General features: G+C 39.7%; 1 protein-coding gene across 4 annotated transcripts; it reads right to left on the minus strand.

The window, feature by feature from the left end:
- Positions 1–448: 448 nt before the first annotated feature.
- LOC132840454 (NACHT, LRR and PYD domains-containing protein 3-like) lies at positions 449–17940 on the minus strand. Of its 4 annotated transcripts, none has more exons than XM_060862112.1 (14): positions 17761–17940; positions 15228–15320; positions 14973–15061; positions 13475–13661; positions 13160–13373; positions 10185–11970; positions 9126–9386; positions 7340–7513; positions 5814–6074; positions 5352–5525; positions 4533–4703; positions 3565–3738; positions 2579–2625; positions 449–2236 (listed from the first exon to the last, which is right to left on the minus strand). In XM_060862112.1, exons 2-14 carry the CDS (start codon positions 15315–15317, stop codon positions 1695–1697), a joined length of 4170 nt encoding a protein of 1389 aa, XP_060718095.1. In that variant the 5' UTR covers positions 15318–15320; positions 17761–17940; the 3' UTR covers positions 449–1694. The 4 variants fall into 4 exon arrangements, with proteins under 4 accessions (XP_060718095.1, XP_060718094.1, XP_060718097.1 ...); XM_060862111.1 differs by having other exon boundaries at positions 15228–15323; XM_060862114.1 differs by lacking the exons at positions 14973–15061; positions 15228–15320; positions 17761–17940 and having other exon boundaries at positions 13464–13597.
- Between the last annotated feature and the right edge of the window lie 310 nt (positions 17941–18250).

Consider the following 18250-nt stretch of genomic DNA (forward strand, 5'->3'; position numbering starts at 1 on the left):
AACATTCATTCAATCATTCATTTTCTATCGCTTATCCGAACTACCTCAGGTCATGGGGAGCCTGTGGCTATCTCAGGCGTCATTGGGCATCAAGGCACGATACACCCTGGACGGAGTGCCAACCCATCGCAGGGCACACACACACTCTCATTCACTCACACACTATGGACAATTTAGAGATGCCAATCAACCAGATGCCAAATGTCTTTGGACCGGGGGAGGAAACCGGAGTACCCGGAGGAAACCCCCGAGGCACAGGGAGAACATCCAAACTACACACACACAAGGCGGAGGCGGGAATCGAACCCTCAACCCTGGAGGTGTGAGGCGAACATGCTAACCACTAAGCCACCGTGCCCCCCTTATTAAGAACATAATTCATTTTAATTAAAATAATAAACACATAGGACTGTTTTCTGTAAAAAGATGCACAATATAAGAAAAAGCATTAAAACTGATAAATTGTGCTTTAATAATCAAAAGTACAAATACAGACTTTCACAACTGTTTTGAATTCAAACAAATGACCATATTAAAATATAAGCATAACTTGGAAAGTAATGTTAAACTGTATTACATCATCATCATCATTACTACGGAGGGGGAGCTTCTTATTTGTTCCCTCTGAAATTTAATTACTAAGCAGATTTTACTCACTGTCAAGTTTGGATCCATTCAACCTTGTACTTTATCTTTTATGATCAAATAATTGTCAATGAACACATATTTTCAGTCATATCATCTTCATGTGTGTAAAGGTATGTTGTCTGTAACGAAAATTGATCTACATGTATTACGAAGGTATAGGCGCAAGTGAATTTCAGCTATATAATGCAGAATATTAAAACACATTCACAAACACATTTTTCTACCTTAATGTTATGGTTGTTGCCAGCAAAAGACCAGATTTCAGCCCCACTTTAAATTTAAGTTAGATTCACTTGAATAATAATATAATCAGCTTATTTATTCTACAGGCCCCAATACAATAAAGCTGAGAGATCAATCAGACCCCATAATTCTATCTCAATAAAAGCAAGAGTTCTGGAGCACTCAGTTCAAGTTGGGATGTTTTATAAGGTCTAATCCAAATCCTCAGCATTCTATAGTGAGAATGATTACATATGGAGTCTTTAAAACAGTTGCCAATCTTCCCTAGAGTTCTTCATGCTACTGAATGATAAGGGGTACTTATTTTCCACCTGTGTGCTGAATGACTATGAGGTATTATTCATTCATTCATTCATCTTCTACCGCTTATCCGAACTACCTCGGGTCACGGGGAGCCTGTGCCTATCTCAGGCGTCATTGGGCATCAAGGCAGGATACACCCTGGACGGAGTGCCAACCCATCGCAGGACACACACACACTCTCATTCACTCACACACTCACACACACTACGGACAATTTTCCAGAGATGCCAATCAACCTACCATGCATGTCTTTGGACAGGGGGAGGAAACCGGAGTACCCGGAGGAAACCCACGAGGCACGGGGAGAACATGCAAACTCCACACACACAAAGCGGAAGCAGGAATCGAACCCCCAACCCTGGAGGTGTGAGGTGAACCACCGTGTCCCCCTACTATGAGGTTTTAGCTAAATAATAATAAAGAGAGGCCAATTATTATTCCTTAACACAGGACTAAATTTATGGCATGCTTACAATTTTTCATACATACATGCTTTTATTTTATATTAGCTTACACAATGAGACTGTGTCACTGTAGTTATAGACCCTGATGGCTGGATAAAGGGGTTCAGTGAATGTTGTGTGAAACGTATATGTGTGATACAGCCTGCCAGCCGAGATAATAAAATAAGATAGTGTGCCGGCATTCCAGTCTAGATAGATACCCATTCTTTTGGATGGATTTGGTGGAGCAGGTACTACAGTCTCTATGTTATTATAACTAACATAATAGCCGTAGTCGTTAGAACAGGACAGAATCCAGGATTTGTTATTCATCCCCAGTTTGCAATCGGTGCTGCGGCCTTTTCGGTTGATCCCTTTGTAAGCGACCCCTATGTAAACTACATCTCCAGTCCACTCGACTTCCCAGTAGAAACGAGCACCGATCAGTGTTTCTTTGCACAAAACTTCAGCATAGTACTCAAAGCGGTCTGGATGATCTGGATAAGGCTGTGTGTCTTTTGTCATTGTCACCATTTTGTTTTCGGTCAATATCAGGGTTCTGTGTGCGGTGTTTGGGTCTAGGTTGATCTCGCAGGCATCTGTGGAAAGAGTGACCCAAAAATGAAGTTAAGAGAAAATAATATTTTTTGCTATGTAATATATATATATATATATATATATATATATATATATTTTTTTTTTTTTTTATTATTATTTTTTTTTTAACACAATATATATATATATATATATATATATATATATTACATTACAGAAATATCTATTGTATCCTTATGCTGAGCTTATGAGCTTTGGCTCGCCCATTACTATTGACTATTGACTGAATAGTAAAATAATGAAACAAATATATATATATATATATATATATCAGTTAACCAATCACATTTTCATTTTAATGTTGTCTATACAGACATTACACTTACATTTCTTCATTCCTTCTTTGGTTCTGCATTCATCACTGTGGTCCATGCTGTAACAACAGGAAGTGACTAATTATTTTACCGGTTCTGTTCAAACCTATTTTTAAGGCTCGGAACCCAATTACCTGCTTCTCCCATCAGATCTGTGGACCTTTCTAGCTCCATCTGAATTACTACTCTTATTTTGGTTGCTTCTTTGACTAATGTCCTTCTCACCCAGTCACTGTTTTTTAATGTACAGCCTGTTTACAGCCTGTTTACATTTTCTAAACTATAATTAAATTCTATTCAACCATCAAATAATGTCCATGTGATCTTTAGAAATGTTTAATTTTAACATTACATTATGTGCGCAAAATAGAAATTTAAAAAAAATAATTCTATTCCTTTCTATTGCTTTTCTGATCAAAGCTGTAGATACCCATTCTTTTGGATGGATTTAGTGGAGCAGGTACTACTATTATAACTAACATAGAGGAATGCATTGTCCATAAACCATTAACCATTAACCATTGAGGAATGCATTGTCCTAAAATTAGAAGTATTGTCTATAATTGCTTTGTATGCTGTAGAATAATGAAATGTTTTCAGAAGAACTAAGGAATTTAGCTCAAACCTGTTCCAGCATGACAATGTGCAAGGTGGAGTGGAAAGCCATGATTTCTAAATGATTGTGTGTTTGTGTGTGTGTGTGTGTGTGTGTGAGTGTGTGTGTGAGTGTGAGTGAGAGAGAGAGAGAGAGAGAGGAGGGAGAGCGAGATAGCCCATGCTATACTGAGTCAAAGAAATATAACACATATACATAATCAATCAATTGACGTCAAAGGACTGAATGATCTGAATTTGGATTTATGATGATAACCAAATCTGCCATTTTACCCTGTGTCTAAGGTTGCTTTAGACAGAACCCAGTTGTCATAATAGAGTGTACAGGTTTTAAACACCCTGTAAGATCCCTAGAATATTTTCCATCCTTTTTTTCTACTCACCTAAATTTCTGCAGTTTGCAGCGTGGATCATTCTGAACAGCAATGACTTGTCTCACTCCTGCCTCTCCTGGGTGATTGTAGCTGAGGTCTAGCTCTCTTAATTGTGAATGATGAGAGCTTAAAGATAAGGCTAGGATAGAACAGCCTTCCTCTGTAACACAACACCCTGAAAGACTGAAGTTACAGAAAGAAAGCTGAGCCACATGCTGAGCATTTACAAATGACTGGTTTTATTACATGAGAAAATGTGGACAAAATTTCAATGATGTACAGAGGTTATAAAATCTCTGTACATCATGTTGTATACTGTATCATTCTCTTGACAGAGGGCAAGTATTGTTTGAAATCTATTTTATTGGTTTTAAGACTATAAACTCTATATTCCACAGACTGAACTCTACTAATAATAGTTTATATAGGCTATAATTCAATGTCTAGAATTGCAGACACCAATATTGTATATCTCGAATACTTTAAAGGCAGGGTGCACAATGTTTGAAAAATGCTGGGGCAGGATCCGCTTTCTAGTTGCCTGGGTCGCGAATGTATGTGTGGGGCGGAGCTATCAAAACAGGGGTGACACCCATTTGTGTTAGGGGCGTGTTTGTTTTGGTGATTTCAAATGTCAACATTGGCTTTCAAACATCGTGCACCGCACCTTTAACTGTAGATTCTTGAGACAGGATGGTCCTAGTCATGTGACAGGTCATGTGACTGATTCTGTAGCTCTGATTTCTGACATTTCTGATATTCACAGTCTTTATTTCTTGTACCCTTGTTTCCTAATTAACATGTTCTTAGATCTAGTGTTATTTATTAGTTGTAGCAAAAGCTAAACGAAATAGTGATTATGGAAGATCTAAAATTAAAAGACATTTGTTTTACAAAATTACAAAAATCCAGCACAATCAAGAAATGCAAAGAATTTGATCAGTGTTGTATCACATAGCTGTCTGTCTTTAACTTACCCCAGTCTCTGCAGTGTGCAGTGTGGATGCTTCAGACCAGTGCAAAGCTGCTTCACACCTGAATCATGCAGGTCATTGTCTCTTAGCTCCAAATCTGTCAAGCAAGTCGACGTACTCAGGACTGTAGCCAGATTCGCACAAGACCTGTCTGTGAGATTACACCAGCGGAGACTACAGCAGAGGAGACATGTTACTCAATAATAGACTTTCTTTCATTCATTCATTCATTTTCTACCGCTTATCCGAACTACCTCGGGTCACGGGGAGCCTGTGCCTATCTCAGGCGTCATCGGGCATCAAGGCAGGATACACCCTGGACGGAGTGCCAACCCATCGCAGGGCGCACACACACACTCTCATTCACTCACGCAATCACACACTACGGACAATTTTCCAGCAATGCCAATCAACCTACCATGCATGTCTTTGGACCGGGGGAGGAAACCGGAGTACCCGGAGGAAACCCCCGAGGCACGGGGAGAACATGCAAACTCCACACACACAAGGCGGAGGCAGGAATCGAACCCCCAACCCTGGAGGTATGAGGCGAACGTGCTAACCACTAAGCCACCGTGCCCCCATAGACTTTCTTGCTAAGTAATATTTCTTACAACTTCTTCACATCATTTACTAAATTATGTGTATATTTAGACTTGTTTTGGATTCTTAATCCTAACCGTATGCATGTGTATTTCTGTTGTTCTGAGCTTTTGATTTCTAAGTTCCTTTAGAAAAGTAGTTTGAATGGTTTTTATTTTGAAAAGATACTATAAGTGTCCAATATATACATAAATGCTCACATTGCAATACAGTATTTACCTCAGTTTTTCTACCTTGCTGTTTGGACTGATGAGTCCTCCACAGAGCAGTTTTACTCCTTTATCTCCTATCCAGTTGTTGCTGAGATCAAGCTCTCTCAGATGAGGATTTTCTGACTGCAGGGCCAAAGCCAGCGTTTCACATGCCTCATCCAAAATGCCAACATCAGCAACTCTGCAAATGGAGGAAAATAACAAGAGTTGTTTAATTGACAAATATTAGATTCCTTTCTTTACACATCCGCTGTGCATTTAAACACAAAGATAAGTGATCATAGAACATGGCCTATTAAGAATTAAGTTACAGCCCAATCTAACTGACAATTTAGAGCTACATTCTGGTGAAAGATAGCTCTCCAGAGATATGGCTGATCACTGATATAGGTAATACAAAAAGGCAGGTCAAATCTTTAAATTTTATATCGACTTTAATCATTTCAAATAGTTTAACTGTGAATAAAACCTTATACTCTTGATTTTACAGTCTGGATTCTTCAGTCCAGCACAGAGAATCTTTACTCCAGAATGGCTAAGATTGTTGTAGCTGAGATCCAGTACTTCCAGTTTGCAGTTTGGACTTGTTAGCCCTTCACAGAGCTGTTGCACTGCTGAGATTCCCAGTTTATTGTAGCTCAGATTCAACTCCCTGAGGTGTGAGCTGGGTGACTGCAGAACAGCTCTCAAGGCTTCACACGTTTCATGTGTAAGGCTACATCTGTCCAGTCTGTAGAGAAACAAAACCATTTTAATGTATGTGTCTGTTTATCTATGCATCTCTTGCTATGTCTTGCTAAATCATCTATTTCCACCTAACTCTATCCTCACCATCCTCTACTCTCACACCATCCTCTTTCAGCACATGTATACTGTATATATATCTCCTCTTTGTCCTTCCTCTTGACCTCTTACCTGGCAGCTCCATCTCCAACATCCTTCTACCAATATAACCATCTCTCTCCTCTGTACATACTGTATCCAAACCATCTCAATCTAGTCTCTCTGACCTTGTCCCCAAAACAGACAACCTGAGCTGTCCCTCTGATGTGCTCGTTCCTAATCCTGTCCATCCTCGTCACTCCTAAAGAGAACCTCAACATCCTCGTCTCTGTTACCTCCATCTCTGCCTCATGTCTTTTCCTCACTGCTACAGTCTTAAACCCATACAGCATAGCTGGTCTCACTACTGTTTTGTACACCTTTCCTTTGATTCTTGCTGACAATCTTCTGTCACACAACACTCCTGACACTTTTGTCCACCCACACCAACCCCCCTGTACTCGCCTCTTCACCGCTTTTCCACACTCCCCGTCACTGGACGGTTGACACCAAATAATTAAACTCCAGCACCTTCTTGAGCTCAGAACCCTGTAACCTCACTGTTCTACTTCCCTCTCTCATGTTCATACACTTGTATTCTGTTGCAATATAATGTAATGTTTAACCTCTTGAGACCCGAATGTCCTCATATGAGGACATAACATTTTCTCGCTACTTCATTGTCTATATATATTTATTGTACCAACCTTATATGAGGACTGTTAGGTATAATTCTTTTGCGAAACTGCTTCCTTGAAAACACTGATTAAATTTATAGTTATCAGCTATGAATTAAGAGAAACAGTCAGTAGAAATTGTAATGTACACAACAGTAGCATACAGGTCTCAGGAGGTTAAATATATATGAAGTTTTCTTCTAGCATATTATTCACATAAAATTCACAAAATTCACAATCTGTACAAAATGTTACAAAGGTTAAATTGAATATTGAAAAACTTGAATATAATAAAATATATGTTATTTGAATAATTGTATTTTATTTTATTTGCACTCAAACAACAATGTAAATAATAAAAACTACTCATTTTTAAGAATTGTTCTTTCTTAAATTAAAACCTAGTCTATTTGTGTATGATGGAACATCAATAGTTAAAAATAAATAAAAATGAGAACGAAAGAAAGAAAGAAAATGAAATTGCTTTCAAGCTTACCCAAGTTTCTCAATTTTGCATTGTACACTATTTAGTCCGACAGTGAGAAGCTTCACTCCGGTGTCTCTCAAAATGTTGCAGCCAAGGTCAAGCTCTCTGAGGTGCGAGTTCACAGACTGGAAAACTGAGGCCATTAATTCACAAGACTGTTCTGAGAAGTTGGTTCCAGCTAGTCTGCAAACAGGAACATTTTCGTAGTCTCGTAAAACAAAATCCTTAGTACAATGAAATAAAAGCACTGTGTTATTAATAAATAATAATGCACTCTATTATTGTTTGGAGAGGGTTGGGGTTATTATTGAAACGCAAACCAATTTTTGAAATATATGTCATAGATGCAGCCGAATGGGCCTGGACTGGCTTGGTACAGGTTACAAGCTGGCCGTCAGTTTGAATTTACTCAAATCTGAATCTGAATGCCAGACTGGAATTTGCAAAGAAGCATAAAGATGAACCACAAAGGTTCAGCAACCATGATTAGCATCTACCAAACTGATGGAAATGCGGTTTGGTGGATAAAGAAACATTCTGCTTATGATCCAAAATATGAAAGTTCAAGCGTCAAGCATTAAGGGTGGTAATGTCATGGCTTGGGCTTGCTTGGCTACTTTTAGAACAAGCTCACTAATCTTTATTGATTATGTAACACTGCTGATGGTAGCAACAGATTCATGGTGTCCTCAAATTTACAGAAAAATGCAGTTGAGAAGGCCTTCATCATGCAGTACGACAATGATCCAAAACACACTACCAACACAACAAAGGACTTGATCAGGGGAAGGTATAAGACTGGCCAAGTCATTCACTAGACCTTAACCAAATCAAGCAGCATTTCACCTTCTCAAAGTGGGGACTCAAGGAAGAAACCGTAAATATAAACAACTGGCCTTGTTGTTCCAATAATTTTGAATGAGACTGTATGTAACAAACCCATATTTTAATACACAGGCTCATCTTCAGATAACAATTTCTGTGAGACACTGTTGACTGTTCACTGTTGCCTCAGATTCCTATTCATGCCTGATAAGTGTAAAACCTGATGTGGTATTCAGCTGATGTAGTCCTTCAAGTTTCAACATCTGGTGTCTTCTCAGTTGCTTTTTTGCTATCGATACTGTTTGGGTTATCATAGTCTTTGTGTCTATCTGTTCAAACTGTTATGTTTAATCTCCACAGGCTTTAAATCAATCAGTGAGTGTATTGCGAGTGCTAGGGCACATGGGACCTCGGTCATAACGGTGTCCTGCTACAGTAAATACCGTAAATGTAATGTAAAATGTAAATTAACACATTTAAGAGAAGTTGTTTATGTATTATGGTTAAACTAAATTTGTTGGTCCACCCTACTTGATTGGACTTATGTGAACTCCTGACCATCACTTCTGTATGTGCTTGTTAAAAATCCCATTTCAAAACCATGGGCATTCATAAGGAGATAAACCCCTCACTGCTACTATAACAGTTTCTACTCTACTAGAAAGGCTTTTTACTAGATTTTGGAATTTGTGTGTGAAAACATTCATCGACAAGGCACTGATGCTGGGTAAGTAGTTGTGGCATGCAGTCTATAATCCAATCGATCCCAAAAGTGTTGAGGTCAGTGCTGGCAGTGATACAGTATACAGTACAATGATTCCTTACTTGTAGTAATTGTGTGCTTCAAACTGTTGAGGTAACAATTTGGAGAAGGCCCACATATAGGAGTGTGATGGTCAGGTGTCCACGTACGTTCGGACAATTTTTGTGAATGTTATTTTATTTTGCAGCAATACATTGTAATACAAACCCAAGTGTCTGCAGTTTGCATTGTGAATTGATCAGACAATCGCAAAGCTGCTTCACTCCGATTAATTCAAGCTTGTTGTAGCTGAAATTTAGTTTCTCAAGTTTGCTGTGTGGATGTGAGAGGCCAGTACAAAGAAGCTTGACTCCTAAGTCTCCCAAATTGTTGAAACTGAGATCCAGTTCTCTCAGATGTGAGTTAGCTGACTGGAGGATCGAAGCCAGAGTCTCACAGGATTCGTCTGTGAGGTTGATACCAGCAAGACTGAGAAGTATTAACGGAGGTATTATTAATAACAATCATAAAAAATAATTGTACATAACAATACATAATGTGTGCACTATTTCTTTTACATGTTCATTCATTCATCTTCTACCGCTTATCCGAACTATCTCGGGTCACGGGGAGCCTGTGCCTATCTCAGGCGTCATCGGGCATCAAGGCAGGATACACACTGGACGGAGTGCCAACCCATCGCAGGGCACACACACACACACTCTCATTCACTCACGCAATCACACACTAGGGACAATTTTCCAGAGATGCCAATCAACCTACCATGCATGTCTTTGGACCAGGGGAGGAAACCGGAGTACCCGGAGGAAGCCCCCGAGGCACGGGGAGAACATGCAAACTCCACACACACAAGGTGGAGGCGGGAATCGAACCCCGACCCTGGAGGTGTGAGGCGAACGTGCTAACCACTAAGCCACTAAGCCACCGTGCCCCCTCTTTTACATGTTCAGAAATGATATTAAATAAATACACTACTGCATGAAGAATTGCAATCATTACTATTAACTAATATTTTTAAAAACATTTAGGGTTTGTTTTTTTTTTGCCAAGAGGATGAATTTTAGTCTTTGAAAAATTAAGAAACAACATAGAAGGACATCCTTCTTTTTTTTTTTTTATTATTATTAATCTACAAGCATGTTTAAGAGATATGTTGTACATGAACATATAAGAAACGTGTGTTGATATTGTTACTAAGATCATTTTTAACTTTAATCATTTTTATTCTATAATACTGTCGTAAAATATTTTTAAGAAAAAACTTACATTGCTGTTCTTAGGTTCCTGACGACCGGCAACAGTCTCTGGTATCCCTCAAGAGATGTATTGCACATTTTTACATCGAATTCATTAATCACGTCTTCAGATGTTAGCAGCACGTAGGCTAGAGCTGAGCACTGGTCAGGTTTAAGCTCAGTCTCTGAATGCCTGCCTGAGCTCAAGAAACTACGAATTTCTTCCACCAATGAGTTGTAATTCAGTTCATTCAGACAGTGAAATAAGTTGATTGTTCTTTCTGCTGATGACTCTTCTCTGATCCTCTCTTTAATGTACTCAGCTGTTTCTTCCAAGCTCTCAGAGCTACTTTTTGGCAGCAGCGCCTTCAAAAGAACCTGATTAGAGTCCGTTGAGAGACCGAGAAGAAATCTCAGGAAAAGGTCAAAGTGTCCGTTCTCACTCTGCATCGCTCTGTCTATAGCACTCTTGTGTAAATCTGATATCTTTGTCGTTCTCTGATTCTCTGCATCTTTTCTGAGGATGTTCGTACTGTTGTTTACAAATTCGACCAGCACATACATCGCAGCTAGATGCTCCTGAATACTCAGGTGGACGAAGCAGAAGACCTTCTCTCGGTACAATCCGAACTCTTCCTTAAAGATTTCTGTGCAAATTGCAGAGTACTCAGATGCTTCGGCAACATTAATGCCACATTCAACTAGATCTTCTTGATAGAAAATCAGATTTCTTTTCTCCAACTGCAGAAACGCTAGCTTAGCCAGTCTAAGAATCATCTCCTTGTCCGATTCTGTCAGGTCCATGTCTTCCTTGATCACTCCATGGTACTTCTTGTTCTTTAAATGTGTCTGAATCATGAGGAAGTGAGTGTACATCTGAGTTAGAGTTTTAGGCACTTCCATGTCTGCTTTACCCAACATTTTTTCCAGAACCGTAGCTGATATCCAGCAGAAGACTGGTATATGGCACATGATGTGGAGGCTCCTTGAAGACTTAACGTGTGCAACGATTTTGTCAGCAAGACTCGTGTCACCGAACCTCTTCCTGAAGTATCTCACTTTCTCTGAGTCGTTAAATCCTCGAACCTCTGTAACCCGGTCAACACACTCAGGAGGGACCTGACAGGCTGCTGCTGGCCGGGAGGTTATCCACAGAAGTGCGGAGGGAAGGAGATTTCCTCGGATGAGGTTTGTTAGCATCACATCCACAGAGATTTCTTTTGTTACGTCACAGCACATTTCGTTGTTCATGAAATCAAGAGGAAGTCGGCACTCGTCCAGTCTGTCAAAGATGAACAGAGTTTTTAGTTCTTCACAACTAACAGATTTAAATTCTTTAAGTTCCGGAAAATACTGAGAAAGAAGTTGAATCACACTATATTTGTTCTCTCTCTTTAAATTCAGATCACGGAAAGGAAGCGGGAAAATGAAGTGAATATCCTGATTCTCTTTTCCTTCTGTCCAGTCCAAGATGAATTTGTGCACGGAAACTGTTTTCCCGATCCCAGCAATGCCCTTTGTTAACACAGTGCGGATGCGTTTTTTCTGTCCATGTAAAGGTTTAAAGATGTCGTTGCATTGTATCACGGTCTCCTGCGTGTCTCTGTTCTTGCATGCTTCTTCAATCAATCTGACCTCATGTTCTTTATTAATACCTTCATCTCCTCCTTCTGTAATGAGTAGCTCAGTGTAGATATCGTTTAGAAGGATCGGATTCCCTTTCTGAGCATTTCCTTCGTTTATGCACTCAAATTTAGATTTAAGATGACGCTGAAGTTTATATTTTAGATGATCCTGAATGGTCTCCAAATGCCGCCCTGTGGAAAAACAAAGCACCACAGATCCACATTCTCACATTCACATTTCCACAAAGAGCAATTTTAATATAATATAAATATATAAAAAATAAATATATAAATTCAGATCATTTTCACTGACAGAGAGAGAGACAGAGAGAGAGACGCAGAGAAACAGACGCAGAAAGAGATGCAGAGAGAGAGAGAGAGAGAGAGAGAGAGAGAGAGAGAGAGATGCAGAGAGAGAAATGCAGAGAGAGAGAGAGAGATGCAGAGAGAGAGATGCAGAGAGAGAAATGCAGAGAGAGAAATGCAGAGAGAGAGAGAGAGAGAGAGAGAGAGATGCAGAGAGAGAGATGCAGAGAGAGAGAGAGAGAGAGAGAGAGAGAGAGAGAGAGATGCAGAGAGAGAGATGCAGAGAGAGAGATGCAGAGAGAGAGAGATGCAGAGAGAGAGAGAGATGCAGAGAGAGAGAGAGAGAGAGAGAGAGAGAGAGAGAGATGCAGAGAGAAATGCAGAGAGAGAGAGAGATGCAGAGAGAGAGATGCAGAGAGAGAGATGCAGAGAGAGAGATGCAGAGAGAGAGAGATGCAGAGAGAGAGAGAGAGAGAGAGAGAGAGAGAGAGAGAGAGAGATGCAGAGAGAAATGCAGAGAGAGAGAGAGATGCAGAGAGAGAGATGCAGAGAGAGAGATGCAGAGAGAGAGATGCAGAGAGAGAGAGAGAGAGATGCAGAGAGAGAGATGCAGAGAGAGAGATGCAGAGAGAGAGATCCAGAGAGAGAGAGAGATGCAGAGAGAGAGATGCAAAGAGAGAGAGATGCAGAGAGAGAGATGCAAAGAGAGAGAGATGCAGAGAGAGAGAGAGATGCAGAGAGAGAGATGCAGAGAGATGCAGAGAGAGAAAGATGCAGAGAGAGCGAGAGAGAGATGCAGAGAGAGAGAGAGAGAGAGAGAGAGAGAGAGAGAGAGAGATGCAGAGAGAGAGAGAGAGAGAGAGAGAGAGAGAGAGAGAGAGAGAGAGAGAGAGAGAGAGAGAGATAGAGAGAGAGAGAGAGAGAGAGAGAGAGATGCAGAGAGAGAGAGAGAGAGAGAGAGAGAGAGAGATAGAGAGAGAGAGAGAGAGAGAGATGCAGAGAGAGAGAGAGAGAGAGAGAGAGATAGAGAGAGAGAGAGAGAGATATCTCTCCATCAACCATCTGTTGCTCCTACCTTTCTCCAACATGATTTTTAGAGCAATCTTAAGTGCCACCTCAGAGCCAAAACTTTCCAGAATAAGTTTAGACACATCCTGGACATCACAAGGCACCAGAGGAGCCTCAAAGCATTCTGAGTAATTTTGAGATAGATAACATATAAGCTTGTTTTTGTCTACATCGTTTAGTGTTTGCTCAAGAAGAAACATTGTGTCTAGCTCTTGGAAGACCTGTAACGTCACAGGGAAGGAAAAGAGAACGATAAAGATGTTAAGAAGGACAACTCACTATTACAGAGTATTTAGAAGAAACTAACAAACCTTTGTCATACCTTAGCTCCTACTGTGTAGCACTTGTTGTGGCCTTGGTGTTGCAGTGTTGAGCAGTGTTTACAGAGCAGTGTGTGATCTGTCTTGCAGTAAACATCAAGGGGTGAACAGTGTTGCATGCACACTTTCTCATCTTGGTACCCTGGTAGATTTGGTGGTGCCTCTGGTCCCTTTATTTCAACCCTAAGTCTACAAGGATAAACAGAAATACTATATTAATGATCAGTACCCCTAATTTCAGTTACAAAACTAGTCTATTTCATAATATTTATAACTTTTTATAACTTTTTCTGCCCATCCCTAGGCATCCAGAGATTGTACCAGTTCAGGTTGGATTCCACTTCATGAGGATTCGGGCATTCAAAGACAAGATGCCAACTACATGTGGTCTTTGAGGACAACAATCTCCTCATCAATACACAATTATCAGACTGTATCTGACTGTAGAAAGGACATTATTCATAATAACACTCTCTGGTGTTTATAACAGTTTATAATCACACCCTCCAGTGTCACCCAAATGAGGACGAGGTTCACTTTTGAGTCTGGATCCTCTCAAGGTTTCTTCCTCTTCCATCTAAGGGAGTTTTTTCCTCACCTCAGTCACCTCAGGCTTGTTCATTAGGGATAAATACATACACATTTATATATATATATTCTAATATTGGTAAATATATGTTGGTATATAATATTGGTATATAAGTCTAATATTAATCTTGAACCTTTGTATTTAATATTAAACTTTCTTAATATTAAACTTGTTTCTGTACTTTTCTTATGTTCTGTAAAGCTGCTTTGAGACAACGTCCATTGTTAACAGCGCTATACAAATAAATTTGAATTGAATTTGAGTGAATACCTTTTAAAAGTCATTTTATTAGCTACACAATTGCCAAGTTATATTTATCAGCCAACAAACAATAGTCAAACTTTCATAGATAAATAAAAGGATTGTCCTTCTATGAATTATGGCAAGTGTTCAAACCTATTCAAAGCAATAATAATGCTTGCAAATCAATAATTTAAATAATATTCTCTCTCATCACTCACTCATTTTCTACCGCTTATCCGAACTACCTCGGGTCACGGGGAGCCTGTGTCTATCTCAGGCGTCAACGGGCATCAAGGCAGGATACACACTGGACGGAGTGCCAACCCATCGCAGGGCACACACACACACTCTCATTCACTCACACAATCACACACTACGGACAATTTTCCAGAGATGCCAATCAACCTACCATGCATGTCTTTGGACCGGGGGAGGAAACCGGAGTACCCGGAGGAAACCCCCGAGGCACGGGGAGAACATGCAAACTCCACACACACAAGGCGGAGGCTGGAATCGAACCCCCAACCCTGGAGGTGTGAGGCGAACGTGCTAACCACTAAGCCACCGTGCCACCCTTAAATAATATTATTGTTAATATTTGTTCAATGTTGATTTGCAAGCAGTGTTATTTTTCATGGATATTTGTCATAGATATCAGAATTGACAACCTTTCTGTACTCTGATTTTTCTCTCCTTTGAAATCGATAATCTGGTCCGAGGGCACAGTACCGGGACAAGGTGAATCTGTGCTTTCTGCCTAAATAATTAGAAACAAAGTTCAAGTTGGTCAAGTAAATCAAAGTTGTACAATTTTTAAGCTGCTTATTTATAAAGTTGCATTTAAAACACTTGGATTTGATTACCACAGTGTGTCTATAGCTCATATTCCATTTCTGGCATTAATGACACAAGACATTTCTCACCATCATGACTATTGATTCTGCTGATTTCTTGGGCTTTTTCATAAAATCATCTTCCTCTCGCCCTCTGTGGTTGGAATCCTGCCTTTTCATGGTCTGCTACAGAAAAAGTCACACAAAAATTGAGACGTTGACTATCTATTAAGCCCATTTAAAGCTACAGAGAGGCTGTGAGGCTCTTAGGAAAGTTTAAGAAAAGACTTGGGTTACGCTTGCTACCAAACGTCATCAGGAATACTGATATTGAATATATATGCGATAAATGCGTGCATTAAAATAAATAGTAATAATAATAATAATACAAAAATACTGCCTTTAAGTCATGCAACTTAACTTTCAGAACTAAAAGATTCTAAATCTACAGCTCAGGCATAACAAACCTTTACTGTCTAATTTGGAGTGCTTTGTGGTATTTCATTCATTCATTCATCTTCTACCGCTTATCCGAACTACCTCGGGTCACGGGGAGCCTGTGCCTATCTCAGGTGTCATTGGGCATCAAGGCAGGATACACCCTGGACAGAGTGCCAACCCATCGCAGGGCACACACACACTCTCATTCACTCACGCAATCACACACTAGGGACAATTTTTCCAGAGATGCCAATCAACCTACCATGCATGTCTTTGGACCGGGGGAGGAAACCGGAGTACCCGGAGGAAACCCCCGAGGCACGGGGAGAACATGCAAACTCCACACACACAAGGTGGAGGCGGGAATCGAACCCCGACCCTGGAGGTGTGAGGCGAACGTGCTAACCACTTTGTGGTATTTAAGAGGCAAAAAACATGAACAGGAACAGGCTTTGAACAAATGTTTCCTGCTGCTGAAAACAGACGCTCTGATAGATAGACATTTTCTGTTGTTTTCTCCTGTTTTTTTCTTCTCTTTGACATTGTTATGGCGCCCTAACATTTTGAAGCCCGCACGCGCCCTCAAATCAAAAGACCGCTAATTCCTCGCGTCTCCTTCCGCTTTTACGTAAGCGCGTTGTCACACACACATACACACACAAAATAATTGCACAAGAACGTGACGTGAGCTTTATAATGAATTAAAAGAGGCTTCGAGGCAGAGGAATTTGCCTCGAACAATTTTTGTAATCGAGTTACTCGAGGAATCGTTTCAGCCCTTGTTATAATATCCAAAAAACTGCCATACTGGCGCTCTGACTTTTCCTGTTTTATTTACAATTTCCTTGCTCGCTGCGGCTCATTTTCTGCTTATCAGTCGCCGGTTACTGAAGAGGAATCCAGCACGAGACAACGATATGGCGCAAGTAAACGTGATACTGTTACATGTTTGGCTGTTACTCCCCAAATTGCTAGATTACCAGAGAGTGAGTGAGTTTGTTAATGCAACCAAACTTGCTTCGCAACCCCTGTTTTCTTCCGACGAAGAATAAAAAATATCAAACGTCGTATCGAGCACATTTTATATCGCTATCGATCACGTGTCTATCGCGATACATATCGTTATCGTTTTATCGCCCAGCCCTAACAACAATAGCAGTTTTTTTGTGCTGAGTTTCTCCAAATTGATTCTGAATAATTCAGATTGCTTTCATTTATATATTTCAAAATGTTTTGTGTTATGTTGTACATTGTTGATAGTTTTCATACTTGTGCTGTGAAAATCTTTAAGGGCTCTACACAACAGCTTTTATGATGCAGAAGCCACATTAGTTTTTGATTCTGAATATATTATTCAGCTTGTTTTGTTATTTATTTCAGAAATCCTTGTGATATATTCAGTTTGTGTTGGTCTGACTTAAATAAAATAGTGTTTAAAAATTACTTTGTGTTTAAGTCAGTTTTGTGTTTGTACAGACCATAACACGTAAAATGGCATTAATGGGAACATTAAAGAACGTTCTTTAAAATAGTAACTAAAAAGTTACTTTTAACAGTAACGCGTTACTTTCTGGTGTAAGTAATCAACAAAGTAATTGAGTTACTTTTTGAATGAAGTAACTAGTAACTGTAACTAGTTACTATTTCTTAGTAACTAGCACAACACTGATTAAAACAAAATCTATCGGAAATAGTAGATCCTGGTACCTCTGAGACACCCGTTTTAACATACAGGTATACGGGACACGCTCACGCTGGTGATGGGGAAGGAAAATGCAGACAAAATGTCATTAGATGTCATTACATATATACGTTTACACAAAATGTCATTACATTTATAGATGTAAATATAAAACCATATAGAAGTGTTCTATATGGTTTTATATTTACATCTACAGCATTTGGCAGATGCCCTTATATCCAGAGCGACTTACATTATCTCTTTTTTTTAATACACACCTGAGCAATTGAGGGTTAAGGGCTTTGCTCAGGGGAACAGTGGAAGCTTTGTGGACCTGGGATTCGAACTCACAGCCTATTGATTGGTTGGTAGCCCTACACCTTAAACACTAGGCCTTAAGCTTATTTGTACAAAACACCTTTCTCACGGATTGATTCATTTTATGCCTGTTTTATAGCGTATATAAGTATTCAATAGAATTACAAACACAACAAACCGTACCTTCGTCCTTGTGCTGCTTCAATACGGAAGAATCAGGATTTTACTTTCACTATTCCGACAGAAGGAGAGGAGGAGATTCAGTTTCACTAATAGCTAAAAACGCTGATTTTAAAGAGATTAAAGCTAAACCACCTTGTCCTTGTTCTAAAACACATTTTCATCGCACATCCTGTTCTCCAAAAAAAACTTAAAGACGCGTCACTCAAAGATTCGGCTCTTTGGACCGACTCTTCAGGACTCATATAAACAGATTCAATTCAGTGTCTGGGTTCTGCAGCATTTAATACACCAGAGAACCAACTGCATATGTGTATTTTTATACAGCTTTGTGTAGTAGTATGTTGTATAGGGGACCAAACCAGAAGAAATTACACTCACTGAGCACTTTAATAAGAAGAATATACTACGTTATATTATAAACTACTACTATATTCTTACTATATGGCCTCTCTGGGTAGGGCTCTGGAAACAGTATCAGGGATTCCACAAA

Source organism: Tachysurus vachellii, chromosome 25 (genome assembly GCF_030014155.1).
Source record: "Tachysurus vachellii isolate PV-2020 chromosome 25, HZAU_Pvac_v1, whole genome shotgun sequence".
In the NCBI taxonomy this organism is placed as follows: Eukaryota; Metazoa; Chordata; class Actinopteri; order Siluriformes; family Bagridae; genus Tachysurus; species Tachysurus vachellii.

Coding starts and splice junctions, on each gene's coding strand:
- LOC132840454 (XM_060862112.1), bottom strand. CDS start 15,317: ATGAAAAGGCAGGATTCCAACCACAGAGGGCGAGAGGAAGATGATTTT. Junction 15,062..15,227: donor CAGAATCAATAGTCATGATG/GTGAGAAATGTC, acceptor CTAATTATTTAG/GCAGAAAGCACAGATTCACC. Junction 6,075..7,339: donor TGCAAAATTGAGAAACTTGG/GTAAGCTTGAAA, acceptor GTTTCTCTACAG/ACTGGACAGATGTAGCCTTA.